The 22,003-nt window shown below is 19.9% G+C and overlaps 2 protein-coding genes across 6 annotated transcripts in view; one reads left to right on the top strand and one right to left on the bottom strand.

Annotated features, from left to right (window-relative positions):
• Nucleotides 1-22,003, bottom strand: part of LOC122508202 (neo-calmodulin-like) — a 154,715-nt gene that overhangs the window by 9,331 nt on the left and 123,381 nt on the right. For 3 of the 4 annotated variants that reach the window (XM_043621399.1, XM_043621397.1, XM_043621398.1), the window contains one exon: nucleotides 8,542-8,575. In XM_043621399.1, the coding sequence (XP_043477334.1) occupies nucleotides 8,542-8,575 (34 nt within the window). Of the gene's footprint in view, nucleotides 1-8,541; nucleotides 8,576-13,102; nucleotides 13,472-22,003 lie in introns of those variants that run through there. The other variant, XM_043621400.1, reaches the window with a different exon arrangement.
• LOC122508203 (troponin C-like) overlaps nucleotides 1-22,003 on the top strand; it is a 63,331-nt gene that overhangs the window by 16,194 nt on the left and 25,134 nt on the right. The gene's annotated exons all lie outside the window — the stretch shown is intronic.

Genomic DNA, 22,003 nt, shown 5'->3' with positions numbered 1-22,003 from the left:
TTATAAATTTTTTCGCAATCATTCAATTATATTCAAAAATATAAAAATATTCTAGTCAAAATTTCAATTATTTTCAAAAGTAATAAAATTCTTCTTGGAAATTCAATTATTTTCAAAAATTTTAGTAAAATTCTTGGAAAAAATTCAATTATTTTCAACAATATTCCTCAATTCAATGATTTTTAATACCTATCTACTATTTCAATAAAATTTAAAAAAAAATTGAATTCATTAAAAACATTTTTGTGAAAATACTACACAAACATTTAGATATTTTCATAATATTCATAATATTCTGACCAGAATAAATTTTTTAATTATTTAAGAAGTTTTAACACAATTATCTTCGTAAATAACCAAATTCTTCGACAAAATTCAATTATTTTTATGAATTTTAATAAAATTCTTTGCAAAATTCAATTATTTTGATAAATAATAAAATTCGTCACAAGAATTCAATTATTTTCAAAAGTAATAAAATTCTTCGAAGAAATTAAATTATTTTTTCAAATTTTAACGAATATCTCGTCAAGAATTCAATTCTCTTTATAAATATCAAAATTTTTTGCCAAAAATTCAATTATTTTCAAAAATTTAAATTTAAATTCAATTATTTAAAAAAAAAAATGTAAAAATTCATCCAAAATTCAATTATTTTCATAAATAATAAAATTCATCAAAAAATTTCAATTATTTTTAATACAATTTTAAATTAATCAATCAAAAAATTCAATTATTTTATCAAATAAAGTTTTCCACAAGAATTTAATTATTTAAAATAAAATTTTCATAGTAATTCAATTATTTTCATAAACAATAAAACTCATCGCAGAATTTCAATTATTTATGGAAATTTTAATAAAATTCTTCGCAATTATTCAATTATTTTCATAAATAATAAAATTCTTCTCAGGAATTCGTACAAATTCAATGATTTTCAGTACAATTTTAATAAAATTTCTGTAAAAAATTCAATTATTTTAAAAACCAATTTTAATAAAATTTCTCCAAAGAATTCAATTATTTTTAACGATTTTAATAAATTTTTTCGCAAGAATTCAATTATTTTTAACAATTTTAATGATATTCTTCGAAACAATTAAATTTTCTTTTAATTGTAGTAATTCTATTACTAAATTCAATTATAATTAATATAAATTTCCAATTTTAGAAGAAATCGAATCAGTATAATTATTTTCAAAGATATTAATGAAATTCTTAAAAATTTTATTAAAATTCGTCATAGGAATTCAATTATTTAAAAATTTGTTGATGAAATTCTTTATGATAATTCAATAAAATTATTATTTAAATGAAGAATTTCCGAATAATAGAAATTTCGAAAAAATTGAATTGTAAACAAATGGATTTGAAAATTGTTAAAGGACTTTTTTAAAAATTATTAAAAATCATAAGGTAAAAGAAGGATTTTAGAGTGAATCAGAATATTCTTTAGGGCCAGAAAAAAAGTCAAAATTTTGTCTGAAAATCAGAGGAAAACAAAATTAAATTTTTGTGTCCACTCAGATGTTTTAAAATAAAAAGTAAATAATTTTAAAAATTATAAGAAAATTATGATTTGTAATTAGTTAAAAAAATAAATTAATTAATTTCCATGTAAAAAAATTGTATTTTTTTAATCAAAAAACAGATTTAAAAAAAAAATGTTTCAAAAATAGTAGAAATCAATTTTTTCATTCAGCAATTTTTTTATTGATACAAAAACATATTTTCTAAAAAAATTACGAATGAATTTTAAAATCTTCCACTTTCTAAGAACAATAAAAGTTGAAAAAAGTTAAAAAATTTTTTAAATATTATCCGACCGAATTCAAATTCCCCTCAAAAATTATTATAAAAATAATTTTACGGAAGATTTAAATTTAAAATTTAAATTATTTTCTTAATTAGTTAAAAATGTAGAAATCGAATAAAATTTTCTATAAAAATAATATAATTTTTTGCTTATTTCTTTCTTCAGTGCGAATTGAAGGATTTAAAATCCTTCAATGCGCACTAAAGAAAGGAAGAAGCAAAAAATTACAGTTTATGTTCTTTCCGTTTCTTCGTACATAAAATTTCACATCATTCTCATTGTGTATTATTTTTTTCGCCCAAATTTAAATTAATAATTTTAATTTTTTATGCAAATAAAAATTAATTATTTTTCCAATAAAATATTACAAATATTTTCTATTCAATTTAACGAAAAAAAAAACTATCGCGATGAAGAAATAATTCTAAGAGACCAGATCGTGAAATTTGATATAAACACTCGAGTAGAAACGGAAGTATTTGTTTCGTTCTTCTTCTTCTTCTTCTTCTTTTTTTTAGTAACTGTTTCGCATTACGCTCTCCGCTTTATGATCCATTAGTTTCCCAAAGTCATTAATTTCACATCAAGATCGATAAACTGAACCAAGTTCGAGTACCACTTGTGGCAGCTAACATAGAATACACGGCAAGATATTCAACTGCACGCGAATTTGCGGTCACAGCAAATTTGATAAGATTTGCAAAAGTGAGCTCGTAAATAACACTATAGAGAGAAAAGGTATCAAAAACTGTATATAAACTTTGCCAAACTTGTAAATTTGTAAGAATGAAAAATCTATTTCTTACTTCAATTTATTTTCTCTGCGAATTTGTCAAAAATTTTCCATCTCAATCAGGAAAAATTAATTAATTTTCGAAAATAAAATTATTATTGAAGAAATAAATTACTTAAATAAATAGTCAATATAAATTGACTTGAAAATTAAAACTATTAAAATTTAAAGGTAAAAAAAAACTTAAAAACTATTAACTATTTAACTATTTTTAATTTTTAAAATTGAATTATTATTTAATAAATTAATTATTATAAATTATATTTAATATATTTAATATAACGGTATAGATAGAAACTCTTGGATGTTTGGATTTTTGGATTATAAAGAGATACTCGGAATTCTAGAAATGGGCAAGTGGCCAAATATGTATGTTATAACATACTTTTAGAAATGCGCTCTTATAAATTTTCAATCCGCTACTTGTAGTCGACATGCCCCTATACAAGTTTAATGTCAACAAGGATATTTTGTACACAGAATTATAGTTTTGTGCCCAAATAACTCACAAGAAGCATTGATATACCTCTCTTTTTCTTTTTTCAGGACAACACATTTTTAGCGTAGAATTTCCATTATTATGTGTTATTATAGTCGCAATTACTCAATTGTCGCAGTGAAGAAAGAATAGTGAAAAAAAAAATTATAGGTTAGACGCAATTGCGCATGCGCTACTCTCACTCTTTAATTGCAGACTTCACACTCGATAATAGCAAAAAGTAGCTTTCAAACTACAAAAAATTAGTAAAAAAAAGTAGCTATTGAAAAATTAAACTTGACAACCAAAAAAACTCGTTTTAAACACTTAACAAAATTGAGAAAAAATTCCATTTCATATTTTTTATTTTCCTAATTTTCATTAAAAATATTTAATTCATTCTTATCCTACTGCTAATAAATTCAATTCCTGTAACGAATTTTATTATTCGCATCGAAGAATTTAAATATTTATAAAATATAATTTAATTCTTGCGAAGAATTTTATAAGACTTTTTAAATAATTCATTTCTTTCGACTAATTTTATGCAAATTCTGATTAAAATAATTAAATTCCTGAGAAATTTTTCTTATTCATGAAAAAAATTAAATTCTTACGAAGATTTAAAAAAATTTTATTTCAAATAATTGAATTCTGTTTGGAAATTTTATAAAAATAGAAGATATTGAAAATCAATGATGTCCGAAAAGTTTTTAAGAATAATTAAATTTTCCAAACAATTCTATAAAAAAATTTTGAGAATAATTGAATTATTGCGCAAAATTTTATTAAAATGTTTCAAAAGAATTGAATTTCTATGCAAACATTTTTTATTCTTGAAAATAATTGAATTTCCAAAAAGAAATCTATTACTTTTAAAAATAATTGAATTCTAGTGTTGAATATTGCTAATTTATGAAAATAATTGAATTTTGCAAATAATTTTATTAAAATCAAAAAGAATAATTGAATTATTTCCAAAAAAATGTAATTAAAATTGTATTTAGAATAATTGAATTCCTGAGAAGAATTTTATTATTTATGAAAATAATTGGATTTTTGCGAAAAACTTTATTAAAATGTTTCAAAATTATTGAATTTCTGTGCAAAAATTTTTTATTTTTGAAAATAATTGAATTTCTAAGAGGAAATCTATTACTTTTAAAAATAATTGAATTCTTGTGTTGAATATTGTTAATTTATTACAATAATTGAATTTCATTAAAATCTAAGGGATTAATCAAGATTATTAATTTTTATTTTAAGATTAATTAAAAGATTAATTTAAAAAAAATTTTTTTTTATTAATCTATTATCTATTCAATAATTATTGAAATTTCAGCAATTATTTTGTTATTTATCCACATAATTGAATTCCCAAGGATTTTATTAAAATCTAAATGAATAATTGAATTATTTCAAAAAAATATAATTAAAATTCTATTTAAAAAAATTGATTTCTTTTGAAAAATTTTATGAAAATATTTGAAATTCATTGAATTCCAGTTAAAAATTGTACTATTTTTGTAACTAATTGAATTCATCCAAAGAATTTTAAAAAACATTTTTTAAATAATTGATTTTTTTGAGAAATTAAAATTAAATTTTTAAGAATAATTACATTCTTTGAGCAATTTCTGTAAAATTGTATTAAAAATAATTGAAATCCTGCGATAAATTTTATTATTTATGAAGATAATTGAATAGTTGCTAAGAATTTTATTAAAGTTTTCAAAAATAATTGAATTTCTGAGAAGAATTTTATTATTTATGAAAATAATTAAATTATTGCGAAAGATTTTATTAAAATGTTTCAAAAGAATTGAATTTCTGTGAAAAATTTTGTTATTTTTGAAAATAATTGAATTCTTCGTAAGAATTTTATAAACATTGTTTTAAATAATTAATTTTTTCGAAATATTATAAATATTATGAAAATTTTATTTTATATATTTGAATTCTTGCGTGGAAAACTTTATTTGTGTAAATAGTTGAATTTTTCAATTAATTAATTTAAAATTGTATTAAAAATAATTGAATTTTTTCGATGAGTTTTATTATTTATGAAAGTAAATTGAATTCTTGCTTAGAATTTTATCAAAAATTTTTTTAAAAAATTAATTTTCTATGAAAAATGTAAAAGTATTTGAATTATTGCGAAGAATTGAATACAAATTTTGTTAAATAATTGATTTTTTCGAAATTTTTTTTTGAAAATGCTATTCTAAATTAATTCAATTTCTGTGGAAATTTTATTGTTTATCAAAATATTTGAATTTTGGATGAATTTTAACAATTTTTTTTTAAATAATTGAATTTTTTTGCGAAATTTTATGTAAATAGTAAATATTGAAAATAATTGAATTTCGAATATGTTTTTAAATTAAAATGAATTTGATTATAATTTTTGAGAATAGTTTTTTGATTTTTAGTATTAGCGAATTTAAAGTAGTGAAATTTTCAAAAAGAAAAAATCAGAAAGAAAAAATAGTCTGCAGGAAAAAAATTTCAAAAACTTGCTGGTTTTACATTAAACAAACAAATATTTTCGACTCAAATAATAATAATTATGTAATAATAACAAGTTTTTTATTAATAGTCAATAATCCTCAAATTATTCAGTTGAAATAAGAAAATAAAAATTTTCGCTTTTCACACCTCTGAAAATTGTAAAAGTAACCTAAAACTTTTCTCAAATCTAAAATCAATATTTGTGTGGTTGCTTGAAAATAGGTTAATAAGTGTCAGGGAAATATTTTAATGGAGAAGTTGGACAATTTTTGTTTTTATTCATTTTTTGGTCACTCATTTCAGACATTACGTTTATACACTTTTATAAGAATTCTCTTTTGCTTCACGAATTGTATTTTACGGCCATTTTTATCCTTCTTAGGGATTCAATTATTTTCATAAATAATAAAACTCATAGCAGAATTTCCATTATTTCTAATAATTTAAAAAAAATTTTTCGAATTGATTCATTTTTCTTTTAATTGCAATAAAAGAATTCAATTACTTTTATAAATAATAAAAATCATCTAAAAAATTCAAATATTTTTAATACTATTTTAAATTAATTAATTGAAAAATTCAATTATTTACACAAATAAAGTTTCCCACAAGAATTCAAATATTTAAAATAAAATTTCCATAATACTTATTATATTTCAAAAAAATTAAGTATTTAAAAAATGTTTATAAAATTCAATTATAAAGAATTTAATTATTTTCAAAAATAACAAAATTTTTCACAGAAATTCAATTATTTTTAAACATTTTAATAAACTTTTTCGCAATAATTCAATAATTATTTTCATAAATAATAAAGTTCTCATCGCAGGATTTCAATTATTTTTAATATAATTTTACTTAAATTTTTCTGAAATAATTCAATTATTCTTTTAGATTTTAATAACATTATTTCCAAGGATTCAATTATTTACATAAATAATTCTTCTATAGAATTCAATTATTAAAGATAAATAACAAAATTATTTCCGAAAATTCAATTATTTTGAGGAATTTTAATAAAATTCTTTACATAGTTCAATTATTTTCATAAATAATAAAGTTTTCCACAAGAATTTAATTATTTAAAATAAAATTTTCATAATAATTCAATTATTTTCATAAATTGTAAAATTCTTCTTAGGAATTCAATTATTTTTGAAAATATTAATAAAATTCTTAGTAACTGTTCAATTATTTTCATAAATAATATAATTCTTCGCAGAAATTCAATTATTCTGTTCAACAATTTACAAAAATTCAATTATCTTTATAAATAATAAAATTCTTCTCGGAAATTCAATTATTTACAAAAATTTTAATAAAATTGTTGACAAAATTTCAATTATTATCAAAAAATTTGGATCAACTATTTTCATAAAATTATCTAAAAGAATTCAATTATTCAAAAATTTTTTGAATAAAATTCTGGGCAAACATTTAATTACTTTCATAAATAATAACATTTTTCACAGGTATTTTATTATTTTTGTAAATAATAAAATTTCTTGTAGGAATTCAATTATTTTCATAAGTAATAAAACTCATCGCAGAATTTCAATTATTAAATAATTTATTTTTAAAATTCTTTATGAGAATTCAGAAACATTCAATTCTTTAATAAATTATTTATTTTTGTATTTAAATAATTTGAATTCTCGTAGAATTTTCTATTATAAATTGATTTAAAAATGAATTTTAGTTAAAGTTTTCAATAAAATAATTGAATATTAAAAGCATTATGAACGTTAATTTTTAGAAATAATTGATTTTTGAAAAGGTTTTAAATTAAGCTCTCCAAAAAATTTCAACTTTTTCTTCTTTTAACTAACAATTTTCTAGATATTTAATTTTTTTGAGAAAGTTTAAAATTAAATTTTGTTTAAAATTATTTGAAGTTTTTATTTTTAACATACCTATATTTATAATAAATAATTTTATTTCTATGATAAATAAAATAAAAAAGAACAATTATCAATTTTTTAAAAGTCATTTGGATAAAGTGGAATAAATTATGGGTGATTTTTGGTGCAATTTTTCTCGGACTGAATTTAGAAATAAAAAGTTGTTATAAATGTGCACTAAGAACAGAATTTAAATTATTCTTACAGTAACATTTTTTGTATTTTATTAATTATAGAAAAATTTTTGAGCGTTAAAATGGTGGTTTTAGTTTCTCCACTTGAGAACGCCAAGGTCACCACCAGATGGCTGTGAAAATTCCAAGAAGGAACTGAACTGCCATCTAGCGGTGACCTTGGCGTTCGCAGGTGGAGATTAGTGTCTCCATATTGAATCTCAATTTGTTCGTCCAATATTCGTAATTTTACAATTATTTATAATCAAATTTAGAGAGTTTGACAATATAAAAACGGATTTTAATTTTTAATTTACTTTTATTTGTGATATTTTTAGTCTCTAATTTGTTTAGTCTCAAATTGATATACCAAATGTTTTAGAAATAGTGCAACATATATAATATTTCTTGTACCTTTAATTATAGTACTAATTCTGCCATATTCACAAAAGTAAAATAAAGTAATATAAAAATGAAAGAATGCTTTATCCACTTAAAGATTTATGTATGTTTGAAAGATTTATGATTACGTGATTCGTGTATTCGTAAATATATTTGTGTATGTGTGAGTGTGTATATATAAACAGACAACGATTAGGTATAAATTGCTGTGGATTAAAAATGTTTGTCCTGATTTCAGACTTGCAATCAATTATTAAAAGAAAAGTACGCGACATACAGATATGCATTATAAAATAGCTTGTGCCAGTTATCGAACTTTAATTCACATGAATGAAGCATTAAATTGATTTGCGTTCCTCGAGAAAGCTGTGCAAAAACTTTGATATCATCATCATCATCGCAACTTTTTTTTTTCTTTCTCTTTTTTTCAATCTTTGGCTCGACATCAATAAACTTTGGAAACTTACCCGCAACCTGATCTTCTGAGAGACCATACTCCGACTGAAAAAGAGAAAACATTTTTGATTAGATGAATTGAATTGAAAAAAAAAATAAAAAATAAACAAATGTTGTAAAAGAAAGTTTGATTCTTTTTGATATGGAAAATTTTATAATTGGTTCTTTTTTTCATGGCACATACACACGCAGAGTCTCTTTTTGAAGCTAATTATCAAGTTAGGAAAATGGGCGAACAGAAGAGGTCACTTTAGAAATTATTATAATAATGTGTGCCAAAATGCGTCCACTCTGTTGAAGCGCAACACTCTCATTAATTTTGACTATCCGCTTAGAAAATTAAATTCTATTTCTATAAAGTTTTGAATAACAATTTCATATTTCTAATCTGAAAATATTTATATTGAGATTAAAAATATGAAATGCAGTGATACAATACAAATTGCTTCATTTCGATTAAATACATTTATTTTCTGACTGACAGTGGAAACAGTCAACTTTGGTCAGACAGATGGTTGTAACATGTGCTTTTTACGGTCAATTTCTTTCGAGACAACTGCTCGACTGTGTGAAACAAAAAAAAAAAAAGAAACAAAAAATACAAGTATTAACGAAAAAAAATTTTTTGGCCCATCTGGTTGAAACATTCTTTCACAAACTTGTCTAAATCATTTGCGAAACTTTATTTCAATCTTTGGCAAATGCATATCTGTTATTATTTTGACAAAATCGAGTTTTTTTATTGAATCAAGAAATAATTTCGACTATAACTTTAAGAGGGTTGCCACCGATTAGGGAAATCAGGGAATTCAGGGAAAAGTCAGGAAAATGAGAATTGGTCAGAGAAATCAGGAAAAAGTCAGGGATTTTTATTAAAAATACTGGAAAAATGAAATTTTTAGAATTACTTAACTATTTCAAAAGTTTAAACGCAATTATCTTAGTAAATAACAAAATTCTTCCTAGAAATTCAATTATTTTTAGGAATTTTAATAAAATTCTTTGCAAAATTCAATTATTTTCACAAACAATAAAATTCATTGCAGGATTTCCATTATTTTTTAAAATTTGAACGAATATCTCGTCAAGAATTCAGTTAACTTTATAAATAGCAAAATTTTTCGCCAGAAATTCAATTATTTTCAAAAATTCAAATAAAATTCTATGCAAAATATCAATTATTTTCAAAAGTTTTTCGAAATTCAATTATTTTCAATCTCTAGTATTTTTATAAAATTTCGCAAAAGAATTCAATTATTTAAAAAAAAAATTGATAACATTCATCCAAAATTCAATTATTTTTAAAACTATTTTAAATTAATTGAAAAATTCAATTATTTACACAAATAAAATTTTCCACAAGAATTCAAATATTTAGAATAAAATTTTCATAATATTTATTATATTTCGAAAAAATTAATTATTTAAAACATTTAATGTTTAAAAAAATTTAATTATGAAGAATTCAATTATTTTCAAAAATAACAAAATTTTTCAGAGAAATTCAATTATTTTTAAACATTTTAATAAACTTTTTCGCAATAATTTAATTATTTTCATAAACAATAAAATTCTTCTCAGGAATTCAATTATTTTCATAAATAATAAAATTTGTCGAAAAATTTAAATTATTTTTAATACTATTTTAAATTAACCAATCGAAAAATTCAATTATTTAAAATAAAATTCTCATAATAATTCAATTATTTTCATAAATAATAAAAATCTTAGCAACTATTCAATTATTTTTATAAATAATAAAATTGATCGCAGCATTTCAATTATTTTTAATTATTCTTAAAATGTTAATTTCAATTCCTCGAAAAAATCAATTATTTAAAAAAATGCTTTTCAAAAATTAGTTAAAATTAGAATTTTTCACAGGAATTGGTTTATTTTAAAATATTTTAATAACATTTATGAAAAAAATCAATTATTCTAAATACAATTTTAATTAAATTTTTTTGATAAATAATTCAATTATTTATTTAGATTTTAATAAAATTCTTCTCAAGAATTCAATTATTTACAAAAATAATTCTTCGAAAGTATTCATTTATATCACAAGAATTCAATTCTTTTGAAAAGTAATAAAATACTTTGTATAAATAAAATTATTAAAAAATTTTTTTAAAAATTATCGTCATGAATTAAATTATTCTTATTAATAGTTAGCGAAATTCTTCTCAAGAATCCAATTATTGTCAAAAATTTTAATAAAATTCTTTAATATAATAAATTCCAATAAAATTTTAATTAAATTTCTTAAAAGAAATTAAAATATTTTCAAAAATTGTTAATAAAATTCTGCGTAAAATTTAAATTTTCAGAAACATTAAATTATTTAATAAATTATTTATTTTTGTATTTAAATAATTGAATACTTGTAGAATTTTTTATATAGATTTTTCGAAATAATTGAATTTTGAAAAGGTTTTGAAATCCAAATCTTCGAAAATTTGAATTTTTCATATTTTTAACTAACAATTCTGTAGAATTAGTTTTTTTTTGAGAAACTATAATTAAGGATTTTTTTAAAATTATATTTAAAGTTTTTTTTTCTAATATGAATTTTTATTTGTTTATATTTTATATACATTTTCAAATAATCGAAATTTCGTAAAATCGAATTGTGAACAGATGAATTTGAAAATTCTTAAAAAATTTTTTAAAAAATTATTAAAAATAATTGATTTAAAGAAGAATTTTAGTTAAAAATTCTAGAAAATAATAATTGAATTTAAATGATGAAAATAATTTCGAAGAAGTTAGAGTAACAAATATTCTTATATAAAATAATAATTTTATCACTCGGTCATCTTTAATTGTAATGAAACATGAAGACATCGATTGCTCCGAGTCGAAGACTCGGAGTGATCGATTTCTTCATGTTTTATAACAATTTTTTATAAATTGTTTAATTTCCAAATAGTTTGAATTTGAATGTTTTGAAGAATTTTAATCTCTTTGGAAAATAATAATGATTAAATTTTTTTAAAAAAGAAGTTATTGATGTTTTCGAATAATTTTACTCTTGAAGAAATTCGTAAATAAATGTATACAAAAATTTCTTTTTTTTTTTGATTATTTAATTATTTTTAGAGTGAACCCGAATATTCTTTAGGGTCAGGGAAAAAGTAAAAATTCTCTCTGGAAATCAGGAAAAAGTCAGGGAAAAACAAAGTTAAATTTTTGCGACAACAAAATAGATGAAAATTATTATTAATAAAGAAAGTTTTCTTTCTCAATTTCAAATGCAAATAAATTAAAAATTTATTTGCATTTGAAATTGAGAAAAAATTTTATAGTAGATATTTGTTAAAAGACAAATCCTTTCTATTATCAATACTATATGACCAATTAAATAAGGATAAAAGTTGACAATGTATCAAATTTTCTGAAAGATTATCCGACTCTCGTCCTGCATCAAGAACAGATAGGTCCTCTCGTTTATTCAGCTTGATTGATCATCGATTTCGACGGATGGGATATATATTCAATAAAACAACAGTGAACACGATCGAGATAACGCTATGATTCATTTCTTTTTTTCGTTTTTTTACCCTCATTTTTTTTTTTTTTTTTTTATTTATTTGGAAAAAAACCTTTTATTCACTAACTCTATTGTCTACAGCTCATATTTTTTTCCCCTAAAAATTGAATTGCCTCCGCGAAATCGACTAAACTCTGCCGTATTCATAATTCAATTTTTAACTGCCATTCAATTAACAGTTTACAAATATTGAAGGTCCGATATTTATCTTTCATTTTTTTTTTATTGAATTTTAACATTGATATTTGTATTTATAATTAAATTCGATTTTTAATGCCAAACAAAAAAAATAATTTTCAATAATAAGTATTTCATTTATTTTAAAGTTCATAAGTTTTAGAACATCAGAAGTGTGATTCACAAGTTTTGAACTTTCAAATGAACGAAATCTTTTTTATTAAAAATATTTTTTATAACTTAATAATTGCAATAAAAGTTGAAACTTAAATTGTAAATTTAGAAACTTTATAATTAATTTTTCTTTATTGTTTATTGTTTATTGTTTATTGTTTCTTTATTGTAAAATAAAAATTTTGTTTTGAGGAAGAAATAAATTCAATTCGTTCATTTGAACGTTCAGAACTTTAGGATCATTAAAAGTTTACAAAAAATTTTTTAATTTTCAATTTTTTAAAAATTAAAAAATTTTTTTTTTATTAATTTATTCAACTTGAATTTTATTATTAAAAATGTTTTTTTACATACAAAAGAATTAATTCTTGCCATACATTATTATTATTTGCATTATTTTATTTTTCACAATTTTGATATTTGTATTTATATTTATAATTTCGAATTTTAAGTTTCTTTCAAGAAAATAAAATTTTCTTTTAAGCATTAATTTTATTTCAACTCATTAATTAATTAATTCATTAATTAATTCAATTATTTTAAGAAATAATTAATTTTTATTATCGCAATAATATTATTTATTTAGTATTCGTATATTATTATTTTTTATTATGTTAGAATAGAAATAAAGTAAAATGTTAAGTCATAAAAAGAACTATACTACTTACACTTATTTGTCTAATTTGACCGTCAATTTTGCTCGTAAGTCTTCTTAATCTACCATATTCGGAGGAATATTTCTTTTCTGTATCCGCCATTTTGGCACACACAATTTTTTTTTTTGGTGAATTACTGATGAGATTTATAATAATAATAATTCTTTTACGACCTTGACTTTAGAAAATGAAAATAATTTCTAAATTTCTATAAAGCTTGAATTGAAGAAAAATTTTAAAAATCTCAAATTTTTATCTTCAATGTGTCCTTGCATTTTTCTCGTTGCAACTCTTTTCTAGTTCTAGCAACTTGCCAAACAGCGATATATCGTCAGACAGAAAATCAATATTTGCTGCGCTAGCGTTATAACTGAATTGCCCCTTTAAATTAACAATCAAATTATAACAGGTTTATAATCGTTCAAATTGTTGTTGAAAATTATTTTATTAATAAAATTAAGAAAATTAAGAAAATTAATATAAAAAATATTATATATTAAAAATGTTCGATAAGAATAAAATTATTATATTAATAATGCTCAAGAAGAATAATATTATTATTAAAAGTTAGAATTAAATTCTCTACTTTTTGCTTTTGAATTAGTAAATTTTACTAATAAATTAGTAGAAATTTCTATTTATTAGTAAAATTTACCAATAAATTACTATTTATTAGTAAAATTTACATTTTGCTTTTGAATTAGTAAATTTTACTAATAAATTAGTAGAAATTATAATTTATTAGTAATTAAATAAATAAGTTAATTAAATTATTACTAATTCAAATTTAGAGAGATTATTAATTAATAATTATTAATTAATACTATATTTACTCTCTTTGTAACTAGTAGAGTTCAAGGACACTATAATTACAGGGTTTCGACAAGTCATGGAAAATATTAATGTTTATACGGAAAATGAGTAAATTTTATGAATATTAATAATTTCTTAAAATTACAATTATAACCCCACCTGGGGTTCAATTATTTTCTACAATTTTTAAATAAAATTCATCTCTGAATCAATTAATTTAAATAATTTTCTAAAAGTTCTTCTAGAATTCAATTATTTAAATACATAAACTCAATTTTTTATAATAATTGTAACTCTTCATAGTTTTTTCTTAAGTTATCAAGGTATAATATTTTCAAAAAAAATTATAATACCTAAAGAAATTCTTAGAATTAATTTTTTTAAAATCCTATTTAAAAATAATTTTTGAATGATAATAGTTTTTCAATTTTGAAATATTTCCAAACAATTAAAATTTGGTAAAATCTTTTGAAAATAATTGAAGTTTTGAAAAGTATCTACCTATATAAATAAAAATGATCAAATTTTTGAAGAATTTTAGTTATAAACAGAATCATGATTTCTCAAAAATTTTATCAAGTCCAAAAAAAAGTTGAATCTTAAAGAATTATTACAAATTAACAATTCTAATAATTAGTTTTTAGAAATATTTTATTAATGTAATTTTTCGAAAATGTATTTTTTAAAAGAATTTTTGTATAATTTAAAAAAACTAATTAATTTTTTGATGAATTTTAATCTTTCAAATTAATCACATTTCTGAGAAGTATTTTATTATTTATGAAAATAATTGAATTCTTGCGAAGAATTTTGCTACAATTTTTGAAAATAATTGAATTGTTTTAACTTTTAAGGAATTCTAAAATTAATTTTAAAAGTAATTCTATTAAGACTTTTGTAAATTTAATTAAAATTCTGTTGAAAATAATTGAATTTTTATTAAAATTTTTTCCAAGAATTGTATTAAATTTTTCGCAAATAATTGAAAACTGAAAACTTGGGACGAATTTAATTAAAATTTTTAAAAATAATTGAATTCCTGAGAAGTATTTTATTATTTATCGAAATAATTGAATTCTCGTCAAGAATTATGTTCAATTTTTTTTTGGAAATATATAAATACTTTTTAGGAAATTAATTGAAATTCTGTATTTAAGAATAATTGAATTTCCATAAAGAATATCAGACCGTAATAAAAAATTTATTTGAAAATTGATAATTTATATAAAAAATTTTAAACAAATTTTGAAAATAATTGAATTCTTTACAAGAATTTTATTACATTTTTGGTAATATGTAATTGAAAATATTAAAAATATTGAATTTTAAAAAATTAGAAGCTTATTTTCGGTTTTAAATTTACCTTTAAAGATTTTTCATTAAAATTTTTGATACATAATTTAATTATTTTCAAAATTTGAAATTAAAATTCTTCAAAAGTTCATTTTCAAAAATTTGAACAAAATACTTGAAATAAATTATTTTCAATAAAATTTGAAAAAATTTGAACTATTCAAGAACAATTTTTGAAAGATTTGTTTATAGTTATTTTTTGCATTATAAAATATTATTTTTTGCAAAATAAGTTGCACTTTTTTACTGAAAATTGTGGTATTTTGTTGCAGTGTTTGGAAAAAAAGTCGCAATTATTGAAAATATTTCAAAAAAGTATCAATTTGCTTAATTTCCTTGAAAAAAAATTTTTTTCATGACATTTACCTGACTTAACTGACAAAAATTTTGTTTTAATGTGTCATGGAAATTTTATCATTTATCACTTGGAAATCATGGAAAAATCAAGGAATTTTATAAGGAGAAATTTGTAGAAACCCTGAATTATTAATTATTATTTAAAAAATAAAAAAATATAAATAAATAAAATAAATAAAAAAAAATTAATTATTATTAATATAAATTATAAATTATTAATTGTTAGTAATTATTGTTTAAAGACAAAAGAAAAATGCCTGTGATATAATTGATTGTTGCAAACATGGAATAAAATTCCGCCAATTCGTGATGCTGTAAGAAAACAGCAATAATTTAATTAGTGTGTAACTTTAAATTATGCCTATCGTGATGCCTTGAAAGTTTTAGGGCCGTTAACATTCCCGACAAAATAAATGAGGTTGCGCGCCAAACAAATCTTATAGGCGATGATTTAAATTCACTAAATCCTTTTATATACCACTTAATCACAGATTTTTTTTTTAAAGCAAAAAAAATAATTCACATGGCTCACTTCTTTTTATTCGCATAGAAATCAATTTTCAATTTTTGTTTTTTAATTTCTGTATTTTATCCAAGTAATCCAAGTATAATTATACAGATTTTTATTTTTATCCAAGTAATTATGCGCTTTTTGTTTTTATTGAAGGTTTAATTACACTTTTTTGTTTTTATCCAAGTATATTGTTTATTATTGAAGATGTAAATTAATTTTAACTATAATGTTGACATCACGAGTTGTACTATTATTATAAACGAATGTCACTTGATCAATTTCTAAACATCAGTTCTTGCACATCACACTTTTTGAAACTTTGCAATAACACCTGATGTTGATACTTTTTGTTTATTTGTTTTTACTTTGCCAAAATTTTACAACAGAAACGAAGGAGATTTTTTGAAAATGAGATTTTTCTTTTGAAACATGTTGAAAATGTTTTTTTTTACATCTGCTTGTTAACTGCCCACAGATTGGACGACTATGATCTCTACTAGACCGATTCTCACTGCCAAAATTTAAAGCTTGTGTGTTGGCAACGAGTTCAAGTCGAGACATAGGAGTGTTTTTCGAAACATTATTAATTTTATCTTTACGAGTTTATTGCACCCCCTGATGTCTAAGGAAACGATGAAAAAAAGTCGTAACTTAGTTTAAATTTCTATTCGCACAAACTGGTGAGAAATTGCTGCTCATTTTAATTGTTTGATAATTAATTTTAATAAAAATTAATTTTTTATTAAAACTAGTAACTGTAATTAAAAATAATTGAAATATTTAAAAAAAACTAACTATAATTGAAAATAGCAATAATATTTAAAAAAATAACTATATTTAAAAATTGTGACAATATTTTAAAGTATACCTGAGAACAAATTTTTTCTAAGTAGCCAACCAAAAAAATAGGTTGAAATTAAACATAAACATAATCACCTTGTGAATTAAAAAAATAATTCACAAAGCTCACAAAAAAATTAAATTTACGGTTTCGATATTTAATGCAACATAATAATTTTCAAAATTATTTGTAGTATCGAAAAATATTTCGATCATGTCAAAGTTTAGAATTATTTTAAATTTACTGTTAAATTATTTTAAATTTAGGTATTTTATTAAAATTGAAATTAGCCTTAAATTTTAAATTCAATTATTTTAAAAATCATCATGTGACTTTTGTTCTGATTAATTTCAATTTTTATACTACTTTAGATTTAGAATTTAGAATTTCTTTATTTTTAAAATATAGAACAATTTTAAAGAATTTGATTAAAATTTTTCAAAATAATTGAATTCTTTCCAAAAATATTGTTAAATTTTTTGAAAATAATTTAAAACTGAAAGCTTGGGACGAATTTCATTTAAATTTTTCAAAGTAATCGAATTCCAGCGAAATATTTTATTATTTATGGAAATAATATTGAATTCTTGTGCAGAATTTTGTTCAATTTTTTTTGAAAATAGTTAAATACTTTATAGAAAATTAATTAAAATTCTATATATTAAAAGAATAATTGAATTTCTATAAGGAATACCAAAATTAAATAAAAAATTGATTTGAAAATTATTGATTTCATATAAAAAATTTTATTCACATTTTTAAAATAATTAAATTTCATACAAGAATTTTATTACATTTTTTAAAAATAATTAAATTTTTATTGAATTTTATTACATTTTTTTGAAAATAATTGCAATCTAGAGAAGAATTTGTTTAAAATTTTTCAAAATAATTGAATTCTTGAGAAGAATTTTATTTCAATTTTTAAAAATAATTGAATTTTTGACGGAAAAATTTGCAATTTATAAAGATAATTGAATTCTTGATGAGATATTCCTTAAAACTTTTATTAAAATAATTGAATTTCTTCGTTGAATTTTTTTAGTTTTGAAAATAATTGAATTCTTGTGAGGAATTTGTTATTTATGAAAATAATTGAATTCTTGCGAAGAATTTTACTACAATTTTTTGAAAGTAATTGAATTATTTTAAGGAATTTGAAAAATAATTCTATTAAAATTTTTGAGAAACTTAATTAAAATTTAGTTGAAAATAAATGAATTTTTATTAAAATTTTTCAAAATAATTTAATTTTTTCCAAGAATTTTATTAAATTTTTCAGAATAATTGTATTTTTTCGATGAATTTTATTAAATTTTTCGAAAATAATTGAAAACTGAAAGCTTGGGAGGAATTTAATTGAAATTCTTCAAAGTAATCGCATTCCTGAAAAGTATTTTATTATTTATGGAAATAATTGAATTCTTTCGAAGAATTTTGTTCAATTTTTTGGAAATAATTAAATACTTTTTAGGAAATTAATTAAAATTCTATATTATGAATAATTGAATTTCTATAAAGAATTTCAAAATTTAATAAAAAATTATTTGAAAATTATTAATTTCATACAAAAAATTTTAATCAAATTTTGAAAATAATTGAATTCTTAATAAGAATTTCATTACATTTTTTAAAAATAATTGAATTTTTATAGAATTTTATTTTATTTTTTTTTGAAAATAATTGCAATCTAGAGAAGAATTTGTTTAAAATTTTTCAAAATAATTAAATTCCTGCGAAAAATTTTGTTATTTATGAAAATAATTGAATTCTTGCGAATAATTTTGATACAATTTTTTGGAAATAAATGAATTGTTTCGAGGAATTTTAAAATAATTCCATTAAAACTTTTGAGAAATTTAATTAAAATTCTATTGAAAAGAATTGAATTTTTATTAACATTTTTCAAAATAATTGAATTCTTTCCAAGAATTTTATTAAATTTTTCGAAATTAATTGAAAACTGAAAACTTGGGACGAATTTAATTTAAATTTTTCAAAAGTAATCGAATTCCTGCGAAATATTTTATTATTTATGAAAATAATTGAATTCTTAGGAAAAATTTTGCTACAATTTTTGGAAATAATTGAATTGTTGCGAAGAATTTTAAAAATATTTTTTAAAAAATTGAATTTATGCGAAGTATTTTGTTATTTATGGAAATAATTGAATTCTTGTGAAGACTTTTGTTCAATTTTTTTTGAAAATAGTTAAATATGAACTTTTTAGAAATTTAATTGAAATTCTATTGTGAATAATTGAATTTCTATAAAGAATATTAGAAAATTTAATTTTAATTAATTATAGTTTTTTAAACGCAAACTTTAATTGTTGACAATTTGGATCGAGTGAAATTTGAATCTACTAAAATTTGATCCGATCAGATTAACTTGAGTGATGAAGAAAAAATTTAGTATAAAAAATCCTATATTGGTAAAAAAAATTTATAATTATAATTATTATTATAATTATTATTTATAATTATTATGAAAAAAATAAATATTACTTTCGGTTCACACGATTATCGCTTTTAAAGTAGTGCAAATTATTCTCAAAAAGAAAAAAACAGAAAAAATAGTTTTTTTGTGGCACAAAATACAAAAGAAGATCCAAATAGTATCGAATCGTAAAAAAGTATAGTAAACAGTAGCTTTTTGTAGAATAGTACAAAGGCAGCTGTGTTTGAAAAAAATAATTATTTGTGCTAATAATTGTAATAATTTTCAACTATCAACCGTTAAAATTATTATCGTCATGAAATCCGCTATTTATAAATTTTGGAGCTAATCGACTGAAACTATCGTTGATTTTAACCATACTAGGTCGCTAAATAACCACCGGTAATTAAAAATAATTAATATTTAGCATTCACTATTATTTAAGAATCCTGTTTGAAAATTATTTTATAATCTATTATTTATTCCCACATCCGAGGCAATGAAATTTGAATACCATCCTTTATTGTTTGTATTCCAATGTGGGCTTTTAATATAGACACCTATATTTATGTGCATAAAGTATTAATGAAATTCATTTCAACGCTTTTAATTTTAACATGAATGTATAAATGTTAAAGGTAATCAATTTTGACTGAAATTGTTATTCAGTTATTATTTTATTGCCATACTCTATAAATTTCAATCAGTTAAAACTTAAAAATAACTGATTTAGAAGCAAAAAATCACTATTTCAAATAGTAATATTTCGACTAACATTTAGTTTTAAAATAACTCATGTTTTGGTAAATTTTTTAAATTAGTTAAGTTAAAAAATAAATAATAAATTATAACTCATTTTTCAGTTAACTATTTTTAACTTCAAAAAAATTCGAAAGCAAAAAGTCATTCACTGATTTTGGTTAAAACTATAATTTTTAACTGACTGAAATTTGGAGAGTAAGTATTATACGAAAGTGAAGGACTTTATTTGTGCGAGAATGAATTTCAAGACTGATAATAATCTGCACTTATAATAACGTGCATCATCCCACTAATGGTGTGTCAGTACTCAGTCGATGTTGAATTCCAAGTTCCAATTGAGTGCTAAGAACCTGTCGATTGATTATTACCGCAGTGTCTATGCTCAATGTGGGTCAAATTTAAACGCTTACTTCTTAGAACTCATTATAATCATTGGAATTGCTTCTTATTTTTCAGTATATATATATATTAATAAAATATATTTCCATTAGTTATTAATTTAAATATCGATCGTTTCTTTATTTATTATTTAGTTTATTAAACATTTTTTTCATTAACTAAAAGCCCTACATTTTAGGTCATTATTACTCTCAAAATCTGAATTCATAGAAAGTTTAGTAATGAAATGACCAAAAGTCGTTCACCAAATGATTTTGTAATTAGTGAAATTTTACTGACAATTAGTTTAATCACTAGCAACAATTGAGCACTCCAATGAAACAACTCGTTCAACGCTCAATTTATAATTTTTTACTCACTTTTTAAAATAAAATTAGCAATTTTAAAAATAGTACAATGTAAAAATTTTTAATTCAAATTTATTTTCATAAATAACAAAATTTTTTGCAGGAATTCAATTATTTTGAAAAATTTGTAAACAAATTCTTTTCAAAATTGCAATTATTTTCAAAAAATTTAATAAAATTCTATAAAAATTCAATTATTTTTCAAAAATTTAATAAAATTCTTGTAAAGAATTCAATTTTTTATTAAATTCTGATATTCTTTATAGAAATTTAATTATTCTTAAAAAATAGAATTTCAATTAATTTCCTAAAAAGTATTTAATTATTTCCAAAAAATTGAACAAAATTCTTCACAAGAATTTAATTATTTTCATAAATAATAAAATTCATCGAAAAATTTCAATTATTTTTAATACTATTTTAAATTTATCAATCGAAAAATTCAATTATTTTCTCAAATAAAGTTTTACACAATAATTCAATTATTTAAAATAAAATTTTCATAATAATTCAATTATTTTCGTAAATAATAAAATTCTTGTCAAAATTTCAATTATTTTAAAAAAGAATTCAATTAATTTGAAATATTTCAATTTCTAAAATTTCAATTGAATTCTACGCTAATATTTAATTATTTTCATAAATAATAAAACTTATCGCAGAATTTCAATTATTTTTAATACAATTTTAATCGAATTCCTTGAAAAATGTAACTATTCTAAAAAATTTTATTAAAATTCATCAAAAGAATTCAAATATTTAAAAATTTGGTATTAAAATTCTTTATAAGAATTAAATTTTAAGAAACATTCAATTATTTAATAAATAATTTACTTTTGTATTTAAATAATTGAATTCTCGTAGAATTTTATAATGAAAATTTTACGAATTTAAAATTTAGGTTAATCTAAATTCTAAAATTTAGTTTAAATTTTAGATGATAATAGAATGTGAAAATATTTTTTAAGAATAGTTACAGTAATAATATTTTTATAATATTAATAATATTATAACTCACTAGAGAAGCTAATTTAATTTCTAATGAAATAAACTTCTTTGATAATAATGTTACAAGGTTCACAACGGCA

This window comes from Leptopilina heterotoma, unplaced genomic scaffold (assembly GCF_015476425.1).
Source record: "Leptopilina heterotoma isolate Lh14 unplaced genomic scaffold, ASM1547642v1 Lhet_53, whole genome shotgun sequence".
In the NCBI taxonomy this organism is placed as follows: domain Eukaryota; kingdom Metazoa; phylum Arthropoda; class Insecta; order Hymenoptera; family Figitidae; genus Leptopilina; species Leptopilina heterotoma.
The sequence above is the reverse complement of the archived record's forward strand: the minus strand, read 5'-3'. Positions and strand labels throughout refer to the sequence as shown.